The sequence below is a fragment of the Toxotes jaculatrix genome, chromosome 13, assembly GCF_017976425.1.
Source record: "Toxotes jaculatrix isolate fToxJac2 chromosome 13, fToxJac2.pri, whole genome shotgun sequence".
NCBI classification, from domain to species: Eukaryota; Metazoa; Chordata; class Actinopteri; family Toxotidae; genus Toxotes; species Toxotes jaculatrix.
This window is the reverse complement of record NC_054406.1, coordinates 2,093,008-2,107,798: the sequence shown is the minus strand read 5'-3', so window position 1 is coordinate 2,107,798 and position 14,791 is coordinate 2,093,008. Positions and strand designations below refer to the sequence as shown.

The window sequence follows — 14,791 nt, the reverse complement described above, 5'->3', positions numbered from 1 at the left end:
AGCTATTCCAATACTTTTCCTCCTGAACCTACCGCGATCAAACAATGCAGTGAATTCTCTGTCTCCGACCAGATCAGCGTAGCACGAAGAGAGTCAGTTTTCTCTCAACCCGTCGGTGAGCTGACCATTTCTTTTAAATTTAAAGAGGCTGACACAGAGCCCAACAGTTCCCCTTTGGGAAGTTGAGTCAAAGTGAAGCGACCAGGCAGTAAAGACGGCGAAGGTTCAGTCAGCTGCACCTACAGGAGCTGAATCTCATTTCACTCTGAGTCCTCGTGAAGAAAAGCTTCTACTTAACACCTGAAATGAAAATGTACATATTCATAATAGTGAGGTGTTTTTTTCATATATAATACTAAACATCATATTTCATGTACAATAGCAGGGATAAGCTCAGACTCGTATTATTAGAAAGCAGAGAATGATGTCTGGGATATGCATTTAATATCCTGATCTGCTGCCTCTGTAAGCTGCTTTTTAATGCTGCTTCTCATTATTTCTGCTCCCCACTGCATTTGATACACCATGTCAAGTCAACATACGACCGGAGGGATATTTAGCATTTTGACCGAAGTAATCCCGCTGTGGACCAATGATGATTCTGGGTCCGAGTGATAAAGGCACACAGAATGTCTTAGTGCTGTGCAGCTGTGAGTGGTAAAGTCTGGTCACTGTCATTTTAAAGGTGCGAGCCTCGGTGTTCGTCAGATCATGTGACAGCATCTTAAAAACCTCTTTCCTGCAGCACGTTAAAGGAGGATTGTGTTTCGCAAAACAGACAATTCAACAACTTTACTCCCTTTACACAGCGACTGGCCACATCTCTCAGTCCATCCTTCACACAAATAACTTCACCTCTCACATGCACAACCAAGTGTAACAAGCAGACACAGCCCAAAAGTGTGCGCCCCATTTCAGCTATTCATTGTGTTGAGAACATAAAGACACGGAAAAGAGAGAATTACTGAATCCCAGAGATTTCTGCAGCAGGACGAGGTTTACTCTGCGTTTGAGCGTAGCCATGTGGAACATGTTTTCCTTTAGCTTCATTCATGTGAAAGCTGTGAGGAGCTTCTGGATGTAAGTTTTCTCAGATGCTCGTGCCCCATGAAGGCCCACGTGGACATTGCTCTTTTCTTGTTGTTCAGCCACATACAGCAAACAAAGATCTGGTTCCTGCTGTCAGGAGGCCACCATCAAGTTTGTCTGTCTAATGTTTAAATATCAGAAATACGCATCAACATGACTTGATAGGAAAATCTGATAGATTATATTATGTAAGGTGTGCTCTTTAGTGCTTAGTCACAGTAGTTACCACAGTATATCTCTTTTTTTTGAAGTGGTTTCTTCGGTGCATATTTCTGTTTTGAAGTCCGATTGCACTTGATTAAGTCTTGTTTGAGATATTGTTGAGGTTTTCTTTGGGCGAGGTTGTTGCCTGTGTGTTTGTGAGTGTGTGGGATGGTTTCATTAGGAGGCTTTGATGTGCTTTTTTCCCGATGCTTTTAAGATAGATGTTTCATTAAAAAACATCAAAGGTAAAGCTCAAAGGTAATCAAAGGTAAAGCGCTCAGCTATCGCTGCTTCACACCAACTCTCTTTGCTTTTGTCTTTCCTGGTATTAAAAGTATTTTCAAGTATTTGTCCTCCAGTGTTTGCTCTCTCGTATTTTTCCCCTCTGCAAACCTCCCGCTGTTGTGTGACACAAGAATTCAGCTGAAGACAGGGAGACATTTTAGCGAATTCTGCTCTTTGTCCCGTCTCTCCGTCCCTGCATCACCTCCTCTCGGTTCTTTGTTTCTCTCACCTCACGGTCTCTAACAAAGCGATTTCCTCTCATATCAACAGAAATGTGTTTAGTCTTTAGCACAGAATCCCCGATGTTTGTTTCCTGCAGTGAAGGTCTCGACTCTGCCTCCACAGCTTTGACTACTTTTATTTTTCTCTGAATTTTTCTCATTTGATTTCAGGGCAGCAATTGCTCGATGTCTTTTCTCTGGTGTACTTTTTAGAATTTGTATATAACCATAACCATGTGTTTATTATTGTAACCATTACTCACATTACTGTGACCATGACCTCGGACAGGTGAGGGGTCACATACCTGGATCCCATCTTGTACGGCGGTAAAGACACGTACCTTATTTCGCCTCTCTGCTCTCCTGTCTCCTCTCACAGGTACTTCACCAACATCTCCATCGGTGGACGGGATTATTCCTTCAACAGTGACGGCTACCTGTCCAACCCGCTGCTCGATGTCATCTCCTACACCAATGGGAGAGGCTGGGAGGAGGTCAGTACACAGCTGTGCGAGTTGGTACTAATTATCGTAGCGTGTCAGCTAACTGCAATTTCACACCCCATCAAACATGCTAACTCATCACTGCTGAGTTTCGCCTTTCTGCTGTCTCACTGTCTCTGTCTCCCAGATCTCATTAGATCTCCCCTTCTCCCTCTCTCTCCCCCTCCCCCTCCACTCTTTCTGGGTTTGTCAGCCTTGTTAGCCACTGCTAACTCACAGTCCAATATCCTCTCCGTCAGGGACCGCGTGTAGCAGCTGTACAATAATAGCACGAAATCCAAGGTCTGCCCTCCGAGGGCACTTTCAATTCCTCGGGACTCCTTTCGACCTGAGAAAAACAAGTAAACCTTTTTGTTCTATCCTGCTGTGTTCCATTTGCTCCTGACCTTTTACGACTCAATATGTTTACCAGTGAATGCAGACTCAAGGCTCCTCTCATTTTAAGGACGATAGCTGGAAAGGAAAAATCAACCTTTGACAGAAAAATAAAAACTTTAACACTGCAGCCTCAGTATAAGCCCTTGGATTTCAAAGTGTTTGTCGTTCTTCACCTTCCTGTGAAAGCTGAACCTCTTCCTAAAGGTGCATCACTATATAGTTTTTCAGCTTGACTCCATATGAGAGGACTGAATTAAGGATTCAGATTATTGTGCATTAAGTAGGATTTAAAGAATAAGTAAATTCAGTATATGCCAGACGATTCTCTAAGCAGGATTTCTGTGCTCAGTACACCTGGCTTATCTGGCTGAATCACAATGAACTGTATATGGCCAAAAGTATGTGGACACCACTACTTTCACTGGACAGATAATTCCACAAAAGCAAGGAAGACCTGGACAACCCTGTCTCCTAGAAATTACATTCATATACTACTAAACTGTCGTCTAAATTAAGTTGTGGTAGCACCAACACAATCACTGGGTGGATTATGTTCAGAGGCCAGGTTTTTTTTTTTTTTTTTGAATGAATGAATGAAGCTCTACTTTCTTTCATCAAGGAGTGAGAAAGAAACTGAAGACACTTGATTATCTCATGTTTTCAGTCCTTCTCAGTGTCTCATGGGGAATCCCTGATCTGAGCTGGCCTCTAAAGACCCTTTTTTCCCCCACTTGTCCAACCTCCTGATAAAAGCACTAACTTGACAAAACTGCATAAAGTTTCACTTTGGACTTTCTATAAAACTCCTGACGTTCTGTTGGTAATTTGCATCTGGAGTGAACGGCGGTGTTCGAGGGGAGTTTGGCAGAATTTTATACATCATGTATGCAATGATCTGAAATTGACCCCAATCTTGTTCTAGAGAAGATAACAAGCCTCAGAGGAAGACTCAGATCAGGGGAAACATTAAAGTTACTGACGATACTTTTGTTTAAAACCTGACAAAATACGCAGCGCTCATGAAAAATAAAAGCACTGCCTCTTATTATTTGATTGCTGAACAAGGGGCATTTATTTTTGGAGAGTGTCAGCTGTTTTATTCATGTTTTCAAGCCTTCTGTACCTCGCTCTGTCTTTCTTTGGTTTTTGAGTTCAGCACATCCAGCCTGTATTTCTCCTGGCAGGAGTTAACCTCACAGGAGAGCAGAGAGTTACAGTGGTGCAAGAGGCAGCAAGCTGAAGTACTACTCCTCTGTGGGGAGCACAGAAGCGTTTTCTGCCCTTTTCTGATACAGCTCACCTTTACTGTATTGAATTTTTTGCTGACTGAAGGCTGAGATACTGACAGAGGAGATAGGTTAGTGTCTTGTACTCCACGGGATCGGGAAAGATAGATGAAGAAACACTGGCTGCAGCAGGCAGAAAAACTGACAGATAAGGGCTCACTTTGCACTGCAGCTCTCAAAAGATGACTCCTGTGCTGCTCTTTTATATCAGATGTTCAGGTGAGTTTAGAAGGAAATCATCAGGGTAGCCATGTCAAGTTTCGAGGCGAAAATACCCCTCAGGATTTTCAGAAACGCTCAGACAATGAAGTTACTAGTTTGAAAAATCACCGCTTATAGGAAACTCAAACATCAAGTTAAACAGTGGGCACAGCTAACCTGAACGAGTGTAACATGCCATCATTTCGTCTGTCATTTCGAGCCAAAGATTTTCAGATTTTTAATATAATTTAATGAATGACCTGAGGGCCAGTGACCAAACTGAGGACAGCCAGTGTCCATACAGACTTCATCACTTGACCCTAACTACCCAGTGGTTGCTCTCCAACCTCATTTGTCTGAACACCCCAGTTTCCCAGGCATATATTTGCTGAGTTAACCTCTCCCGAACTGAATTATGGAGAATATTTGCAGAGCACAAAAACCTTAGAGCAGCTGAACAGGAGCTGCCTGAAGAGCTTGTAGATCTGGGACCATATTTATCAAGAGTCTCAGGGCTGGAAAATTCACAGAGATGAATGTTTGGTCTTGCTTTTCGGCAAAGAACATATTTTGTGAACTTTTTCTTCCTATTTCCACCAGGACAGCTCAAGAGCTGTGCTAACCTGCAGTCAGTTCTCAGACCACACTGTTGAACGTTTGTCTGAAAGTAACCTTAAGTGTCCTCAAGAATATTGCTGGTATAAAAGTATTCTTTAATATGAACAGGAATTAGTGACATGACTATCTCACATAACAGCCAAGTATTTTAAAGGGATCAGTACCACAGTATAAGCACATGTACACATGTGCTTATAGATGCATGATTAGTGGTGCTGATGCAGAGCTGAGCACAAAGGCAGACCCACAGCTCCATTAGAGAAGAACCACTGCACCTGTGCGATATTCACATTTGACCTCAGCTAACCAAAGAAATTCCCAGTTTTCATTTAACTTGTGCTAAAACAAAAGTAAGATAAAAGATGTAGATTTCGTCAGATAATTGTTCTATTCTGTTTTGTTTGTATTAACCTTTACTGATGTAGCTGCACAGTACTGTACAGTAATGTTCTCGCTTTCATTTCTGCATCAGATTGTGTTATTTAGTTGTTGCTATGTGTATTTGTGCTTCAGTGCGGCTCACATTGGAAATGAAAGGGCTCTGGAGCTGTTTGATTTTGGTTGTTCTGCAGCCAGCTGAGCCTCCTTTCATACCAGCCTCTGAACATCTCATTCTATGAGTTTTAAGTTAGGTGTTACATGATGTAACGATGCAGCAAGTCATCGTACGTTTGTTTGTTCTTTAAGCCAAAGTTTGGACAGGGAAGCATACAGTGGCTCAATGAGCAAATAAGACAGACAAGAAAGCTGGACTACACTTTTCATGCACGACAGGACGGCTGGAGTCATCAACACAACAACACAACACAACAAAGCTGACTCCCATTTCAGTTCAGTTTAAAGGTGCAATAAGAGTTTTACAGCCCCACAGCTCAGAATGATCACAGTGCACCAACAGGAGGGATTTGATGGAGTTGTTAATCAATTACAGTGATTCAGCTCCTTCATAAGGGAGCAGGCTTTAAAACTGACTTACTGGCCTGTTCTCTCAACCAGCTACAGTTTGTAGTCGCTCCGATGCTCCGAGTCGTCAACAAGCAAATAATGCACCACAAGAAAGTCTCTGCCAAAGAGCTTCATTCCCGGGGCTGAGTGATATTGTCTCTCCAGTAATTTTCACAGTGATGTTTTACCTTCTCTTTATAAATGTATATTTGATAGTTGGGCCTCTTGTGTTGAGCGATCATGGCTTTGAATTTCATCAGCGAGCTTTGATTCGAAAAGATCAATATTTTAACCTACAATTCATGAAATATCAGAATAACATGCAAAGTAAAGTGACAGGAAGACTTGAAGGTTGGTGAGAAATCATGATGATGGTTCCAGTGATCTCACATATAATCAGCGGAGCTCAGACATCATGTAAGACATATGTTAAACTGAGAAGCCTTTAGCTACTCACTACATCACCTTATTAAAGCTGCAGTGTAGGAAGAGGAAAATTTAACTCCTATAACACAGAATTGAAATGGGCAGACAGAAAGTCCAGACAGCAGGAGACGCAATGATGATAATGATTTGAAAAACAACATTTCTGAAATAAACCTCAATACCAGCGGAGTAGTATTAAAGGATACCATGGATGTAGTAGGTTGAAATTTGCTTGGCATCAAGCAAAATACATGAATGATCACACGTAGTTTGTATTTTCAGTGTTTTAATTTACTTACTTGTGCTGAGCAAATGAAGCTGCATTGAAAACTTTGACTCTGAGGAAAAGTTTTAGTGCAGGCAGAGTAACCACCAATGTAACTGTGATTCAGCTTATTCCCAGGTTAGAACAATTTTTACAATTGTTATTCTCATCACTGAGTGTTTGGTCTTTGTAGGAAAAGGTCCTCTGGTGCTCAAATAGTGATGAGTTCTACCTCTGCAGCAGCAGCAGCAGCAGCAGTGCTGATTTGTTTGTAATAAACAGAAGAGGAGCTGTGTTACAATGAGCAGTCACAGACTCTGTGGCTGAGCAGACAGAAAAAAACAGAGAAAATCAAATGCTCCTGTCTAAGTCATGGATTGTATAAATCAGCTGTTGGATGGTTTGGGATAATTAATGTCAAATTATTGACAGGAGGTGGGTAGCAGATCAAGTTATTGATCCTACAGAGCATTTTGGGAGCAATGACTGCAAAAGTAATGATTCTTCAAGTCAACGCATGTCAGAGTGTTGATTTTGGTTCTAATGCACATTGAATTATTGATTTCTCCAGGTAGTGACCCCCAAACTGTTGAGTCCTCTGAGCAGTGCACCTCAGATTATTGATTATAATAGAAATGTCAAAGATAGACATGAAGAGACTAAAATGATTATGACTCAGATCCATTTTTTCAACATGGAAGGTAAAGTAAATATTATAGAATTACATCTCTGTGCATGTGCTGCAGTTTGCTGTGTTTTTTACAGCAACGTTTTGGTCGGTAAACATTTTATAGAACCTGTTCTGTCTGCAGCATGTCAACATGATTTACATTTTTTGTTTTAAGTTGGACTAAATGTTGGTGTTGTCACGAGTCTCATAACATTGTGATGAAAATCTTTCGGTCTGTCTGAGCTCCATGGTAACTGAGAACTACAAAACACCAAGTCCTGCTGTGTTCCCGCCTTCTGCTGGGCTGCCAATCCAGGGATTCAGGCCTCGTCTGGACTCTGTGTGTGTTTGTGCATATGAATGTGAATCTCTTTGTGTTTAAAGAGCGGCAGAAAGCATTTACTTCAGTTAATGCAAAACATGTGAGGGGGGTGAAACGGAGGACAAATGAGCGTCACTGAGCAAATTATCATGTTGGTCTATAATGAACTCTTGGATCTATCGGCCATTATTATTTATGCAGCAGGGTGAGCGAGCGAGAGAAGAGCTGAGAGAGACGGAAAGACAGAAAGTGTATGAAAGACACAGCGAGTGAAGCTGGTCCAGAGTGCCAGGTGCTGCAGATTTGTTATTTACATCACTCTCTTTTTTGTATCTGTGGTTGTTGTGTTAATGTACTGAAGTGGCCAAATGAATAATTATGAATAACAATGTGGACGTGTGCTGATTCACCTATTTGTGTTTTTTTTCCTAGTTATATCTAGTAGTTTTATGGGGTTTTGTGTGTGATTGTGTTTTTGTGCAGTGTTTTTTCATGTATATTTGTCTCACTGTGTATGTTTTTTCTGCTTGTACAGTGAAGACCATTATGTTTTTTTTCATCACATTGTGGGAATATCTGTGTCCACTGTACATTATGTGGCCTGACGTCCCCTCTGAGGACAAAAAGTTGGAACCAGTTTTAACATCTGTTTAGAAGAGACTGGTTGTGGGGAGCTGGTCCCCACAAGATTAATCTTTTGCTTTTGTATGAAAACCTGGTTTTAGGGTGAAGATTAAAGTTATGTCGAGATGTTGGTTAGTGTAAGGGCTGGGTGTAGGCATGTAGCTTTGAAGGTTAGACTAAGCCTGATGTCTGCACAAGTGGGAAAAACGTGCGGATGTGTGTGTTTAAAAAAAGCTTCGTATGCTTTTTCACAAATCCCAGCAGCCACGTGTGGCACCATCAGACAGATCCGCAGGAGAACTGGGTGCATGCAAATAACATCTAAATATATGACACCACGGCTAAGAAATGAGAAAATACCTGACACATTTTCTGTGTTGTGGTTGCACATCCATCCAGTAACATCCTCTCTCAGTCTGAACAGATTTGTTTACTCGTGCAGGTCACTGTGACACTGTAAACTGTCTCGTCTCAGTTTTAATTTGTGTTTCAAAATACCGTGTTGCAGCATGAACGAGCTTACCTCAGTTAACCTGAACCAACTGCTCATTACACAACACAAACAAGGCAGAGACACATTTTGGGGTCATGTTGTATCTGCCTCGGAGCCTGAAATGCCCTCCCCTTCCCCCCAAGGTCATCGTTTATGTTTTTAAAACACAACTGTGCAGGAAAAAGCAGGCGGCTGTTGAGGACAGGTAAAAGAAGTGAAAGGCCAGAAGCTTGAGTTACAGTAAACAGATGGGCTGAGGTACCTGTGGTCCTCATGTAACACACTTTACCATGTTGTTATCAGTTGGTTGATTTGCAGGCCCAGGTGTGTGTGAGAGCTGAGGACCTGATCATCTGTGTGTTTTCCAGGTTGGCTGGTGGGAGAACGGACACCTGCGTCTACGTTACCATCCCTGGTCTCGTTACGGCTCCTTCCTGAAGCCTCTGGATGACTCCCAACACCTCCGGGTGGTCACCCTGGAGGAGAGGCCCTTTGTCATTGTGGAGCCTGCTGACCCGGGCACCAGCTCCTGCATCCGGGACTCTGTACCCTGCCGCATGCCCGTCAACTCCAGGTAATAAACCGCGATCCTCTGGATGTCAAACACAGAACATCAAGTTTAGAGGAAAAACGTCCCCAAAATACTGAAAATGACTGATGACTCATGACTGTGCGCTCACATGCGTTCCATACATGTTAAAATGACATGATCGCTCTTAGAACTTGCACATTAGCTAGCTCTTGTGGTGCTATAATTTGGTGGTTTCTCAGCAGTAATGTTCAACCTTCTTGGCTTTTAATGACAGTCAAACTGCCCATTATGGCTATTAAAGCAAAATGCCACTTTCTTTATCTCAGCAGTGCTGAAGAGTCAATTATCTGGTGTGGTCCGGTTTAAATACGACTCACTGAGAGAAGTTTGACGAGAGGTTTCAAACGATTCAGTTTTACCAGAGCAAAAATTAAAAAGTGAGAGAAAAACAAAAACAGCTGCTTTGAAAATAAATGTAGATGTTATGTGTTATATGTTTTCATTTTTTTATGTCTTTATAGACCAGGACAGGACACGATGACCAGCAGTTCATTACGGCCATAAGCAGAGAGGAACAGAATAATATAGATGTCAAATTTTTCCATCAGAGAACGGACTGAACACACAACAGGAGTCTGTTTACTACATAACAAGTTGGTTCCAACCTTGACGCGTCCTAGTGGTTTTTCCTTTAAATCTTTATCAGTCTATAAAACTTAGTACAAAGTGGGAAAGAAGTTTCAAAAAGTGGTTAGATAGAGTCCGTCCTGAGACCATGGAACCAAAAGGTCCAATGTCCTGATCTCTTGTGAAATTGAAATGTCTGACCAAGTGTCCATGAACAAGACAGTAAATCTTTACCTTCTGCATATACTGTGTACAAGGAGGGAAAGGCTTAAAGAAGGACTGTCACTGTGCGACCGATAGATTAAGACATCACAAAATAATCTAATTATCCCCAAGAGAAGATTAAGTTGCCTCACAGCAGCTATAGATATATTAGAAGTCATGTGGTACCACATCAAAGCGTGCAATCAAGAGCAAGCAGGATTTTTTTTTATATAACTGTTCATTAAAACCATAATGGAAACTTGAAACCACACTGCAAAGTAAGGTTAATTGTCTTTTAATCCTGATAATAAACAGCAGACAGAACTTTCACAGAAAATCAATAGAGTTTTAATTATGGAGCAGGAGAGCTCTGCTGCATCCTCAGTGTGAATCACAGCACATGATTTAATCCAATGTACAGTAAGCTGCAACCTACTAAATTCTATTTATTAAAAGGTAGAAACATGGCACCAGTCCAACACTGATTTCTGATGACTGAGGAGAACGTGTATTTTCCTATAAATGTCATAAATAGAGATTCATGTCGGACTTCATTTAAAGATTTCAGAGTGAGTGTGTGTGTGTGTGTGTGTGTGTCCCAGATAAGCACATGACCCGGCCAATGGGAAGATAACGAGTTCATCCTCCATCAGTTTTATTGGCTGAGAGAGAAGTTTGCTCTTCCTTGAACCTACACTGACACACACACACACGAATTACTGGGACATTGCTCACGTTTAAAGTTTTCTTCCTCAGAATAATTCTTAACTTTAATTTGGGCCACGTCACACATGTCACTTATTTTCATGTCAAACACTCAGGCTGCCACATAATAACAAAATGATCATGTACATGAGTCTATGTATAAAATAAAAGGAGTCAGGAATACAGTGACACTGTACCTGCCCAGCACCACACGACACACACAGTTACTAATGATCGTGGCTGTGGAAAGACAAATCACAGCCATGAAAAATCCTAGCATGACAAAATTTCACAATAATACAACTTGTATTTCTGTGAAGACTCGACTTCATTTGTTGGAAAAAGGTTTTTAAGTTTGACCTTACTTTGGCTTGTTGACAATACAAATGTGCCAAATGTGAAAGGTGCGTTGCTAGGCAGCCGAGTCGAGAAGCTGTGACGGCTAAGTGTCTGAGGGACCATCAGATGGGCTCTTGGTATGGAGGGCTGATGGAGGGCACTGCAGCCACTTCACTGATAGTCATCTAAATGTACTTGGATTCCCATATGTGTGACCTGCTCGTGATGCTCTCTCTGTGAAGTGTTTGCTGGATGAAGCCTCAGAGGGAAGAAGCATTCAGAGGCCTGGGCAGAATTCTGTTACTTTCCGACGGGATCCACGAGCACAAAACAGAGTTTGGTTCTGTTTTAATAATGCAGCACTTTTCCTCTCTCTCCAAACACAGCAGCCCAAACTGTCACTATCGATCCGCTCACAGTCCCTCACCAATAATTCATACTTTGCTTGCCTTCCTCGCCGTCCTGTTCCTCCTCTGTTCTCCCTGTGTCTCTCAGGCGCTCATCTGTTCATTTTCTCACTCCCCTAGCAACACTCTCCTTCTTTTTCAATTTCTACAACAGCCAAGCAGCAGCAGCCTGTCCAGGTCAAAGCGTCCTTGATGAAACAACTTAAAATCTCACAGAAAGCTCGTTCGTCATGTCGTCTAACTGTGTAACATTGTGTCTTCAGTTTGGTGGTGGATGGCGCCGGGCCCATGAAGCACTGCTGCAAAGGGTTCTGCATCGACGTCCTTAAACGCCTGGCCAAGATCGTGGGCTTCACCTATGACCTTTACCTGGTGACAAACGGCAGGCACGGGAAGAACATTGATGGGGAGTGGAACGGCATGGTCGGAGAGGTTAGGCTGTCAATGTTAATTATAATATGTTATTTGAATAATAACTGAAATATGCGTCTGCAGCTTAAGCATACCTTGTGTTGCCATGTTTCTGACTGAACCTACCTGTTCCTACCCTTCCGGCTCCGGCTGGGTTCTTCACATACAGACAGAGGGTTGGTAATAAGCTTCTCACTCTCTGCGAGAAAGCAAAGAAGCATATTTCCTATTAAACTGTTTCCTGTTGAACTGTTCCTTCAAAGTTACAGAGAAATCTGAACATTCAAAAAATGGCCCCTTCCATGAAACATTCATAACCAATACAGAGCTCACAGCAAACAAACGTCACAGTGACAGCTACATGGGTGAGAGATTAAATTCAGGTTTATAAAAATGTGTGTTCAGTTGGAACTTGAAAGAAGACACAACCTGCCGACTGCGTTTCCTCTGGGAGTTTATTCTAAAGTTTAGCAGCTCGAATCACAAACACACCATGACCCTTTTTTGTGTGTCTCAGTGAGATATTGTCGCTATTTTTTTAATTCTCCATTCTCGCTGTACAGTAGCACCATCATTTTTCTCATTCTGTTTTTTTTTTTCCTTTTGTTGTGTTTACAAAACGGGGGTTTGATTCAAGGGATCCCGTGAAATCGCTTTTATCCTTCCTCAAATCCTTTAAAACGCGACCCAGCGAGAGAGGATTGGACCCGAATCGAAGAAGAAGAGAGAAAATATGGAGGGAGGCTGTCAGAAAGATTAGTGCTGGAGAAAATGAGAGAGAGAGAGAGAGAGAGAGAGAGAGAGAGAGAGAGAGAGAGAGAGAGAGGGGACAACACAGACTGAGAGGCTGCTAGTGCATCTCTGTGTGTGTGTGTTGGCAGATACTCTGCTGTTTCCATGATGCCAGTACCCCTCTGGTGACTGGATTAATGATGTTGGTTTAACATGGAGTTAGACAGGGGATGCAAATTATCACAGTGTGAGTGTGTGTGCGCATGTGTGTGCATGTGTGTGTGTGGTCTTGAACTTCTATTTTTGAGCACCAGTTTTAGTTTTAGGCCTCGAGAGTGAAAATATTTTTGGAAAGTGAAGACGGTTTTTTTTCTGGTCCTCACTTCTTCAAAGGTTGAAGGTTTCTGATCGAGTTTTAGGGTTAAGTTTCGAATGAGTTTTAGGTTATGGTTTAGAAAACAGCAGATTCCCATTTTAACATCCATTTACTGAGAACCACCTCAGCACAGAGTTTGTTTGCAGGTATGCAGATTTGGATCCTACACACCTGTCAATAACAATTTATGCACACAGACTCAGTAAGGCTGCATTCAGTACAACGGTAGCCCTCCATCTGAATGGAGGCAGTGCTGGGGGGGGTGGGGGTGCAAAAAAAAAAAAAGAGAGACTATCCTGTAAAAGATGACCCATAGTTTATCTGTGCAAGCAGCTTATTATTGACCATAGTTCCATTTTATTGTTAGGTGACCTCTAGCGGCCATAGTAGTTATGACGGGAGCAAAGAGTGAAGTCAGGTGACGTAGTAAACTGTGTATAGCTGGATTTTTGTGCTAGCTGGCTACACCATGTTGTATTAGCAAAACCTACATATGTAACCTCTGAGTGCTTGAAGTGTAAATCCAGCTTTAGGGTTTGGATTTATCTGGGTCACACACATCAAGAGTCACTGTGTGTGTTTGTGTGTGGATATTTGTGTGCCTGTATGTGTTTGCGTGTGCATGTGTGTGTTAAAATCCACAACACACTGACAGTATGGCTGTTTGCTTACAGTCCCGATGCTGTTGTGTTTACATGGCTTCTGTCTCAGACAGGCCTCAGAAAAGCAGGTGGTTTCTCTTTCTCTCTCTCCGTCTTGTCCTCTCTCTCTCTCTCTCTCTCTCTCTCCATCCCCAGCTGCCTCCAGCCCAGCTTCTGTCAGTGACTCATTAAGTTGCTTAATTATGGCAGCAGACCAACACGTGTGCACAGGGACAGCTGAGTCTGTGTGAAAACTGTTATGTCTAACCACGTCCTGTCCTTGGATGTTTCCTGTTACATTACCTGTGACAGTAATTGTTTTTGTCTGAACCAGACATTTGTGTTGTGAGTATAAAGAAGTTTGTTCGCTTTGCTTTCGTCCTTTCGTACCCGTTTGCCTTCTTCTTTTTCGCTTTACTACCATTGTGTTCTTCTCTGTTAACTAAACTCCCCTCACATCCTGACCAAGTCAGATTTCACCGAAGCTAATGTGTCCTTGTGCCTCCATTGAAAGCCTAAACCCGGACATTCATTTCTGCTGTTTCTCAGAATGTCTTTCAGCCTTGCACTTTTTGTCCTTCCTTACATGAATGCCTCCCAATCAGGCAGTAATTTCCTATGCCATTAATATTTTCTCATCTTCAACTACATAATATTTTTTGTTCCCAGTGTGAAGTGTGTGCAGTGATGAAGTGCTTCCTGAACAGGAGTGTCACAGGTGTTGCTTTCACACATAGCCGTATTCACATTTTTTTAAATGACCTAGATGAATTAAATGGAATAATCATCATGGATTGATTGATCTCGACAAGCAGAGAAGCAGCTAATCACACGGTTTGAAAAGTGTAAAACCTGTGCGTCATCGCACTCTTGAAGAAACTCACTCATCAAAGACAAATGATTGATTTTACAAAGTAAAAAGTTTGTTCCCTCTCTGCACTTTTCCAGAGAAGGTTGACTGAGAACATGTTGTTTTAGCAGAACTCTGCTTTCTGCCTTACAGCCATTAATTCCCATTAATTCCATGATTGCATTATGGTATAGCATTATGATTCATTATGATATGAGTAATGATATGATATTCAAAGGCTTGAAACTTGCTTGAAGTAGGTAATCCATCAGACTGAACACTCAGCTGTATTTAATTACATTATGTAATTGTATTATGATGTCATGTCATGGCCGCGCACTGGGAAGCATGAACTGATGAGAAAAACTCAAAGCTGAGATCTGTACCGTGAGCATCAGCAGCCAGACAGCATGTTTTTAACGTGTCCGTCAGGATCA

At 42.0% G+C, this 14,791-nt stretch overlaps 1 protein-coding gene across 1 annotated transcript in view; it reads left to right on the top strand.

The window, feature by feature from the left end:
* grin2da (glutamate receptor, ionotropic, N-methyl D-aspartate 2D, a) overlaps positions 1–14,791 on the top strand; it is an 88,261-nt gene that overhangs the window by 34,754 nt on the left and 38,716 nt on the right. The window contains exons 7-9 of the mRNA XM_041053727.1: positions 2,179–2,293; positions 8,899–9,104; positions 11,608–11,776. Of these exons, the coding sequence (XP_040909661.1) occupies positions 2,179–2,293; positions 8,899–9,104; positions 11,608–11,776 (490 nt within the window). The remainder of the gene's footprint in view (positions 1–2,178; positions 2,294–8,898; positions 9,105–11,607; positions 11,777–14,791) is intronic.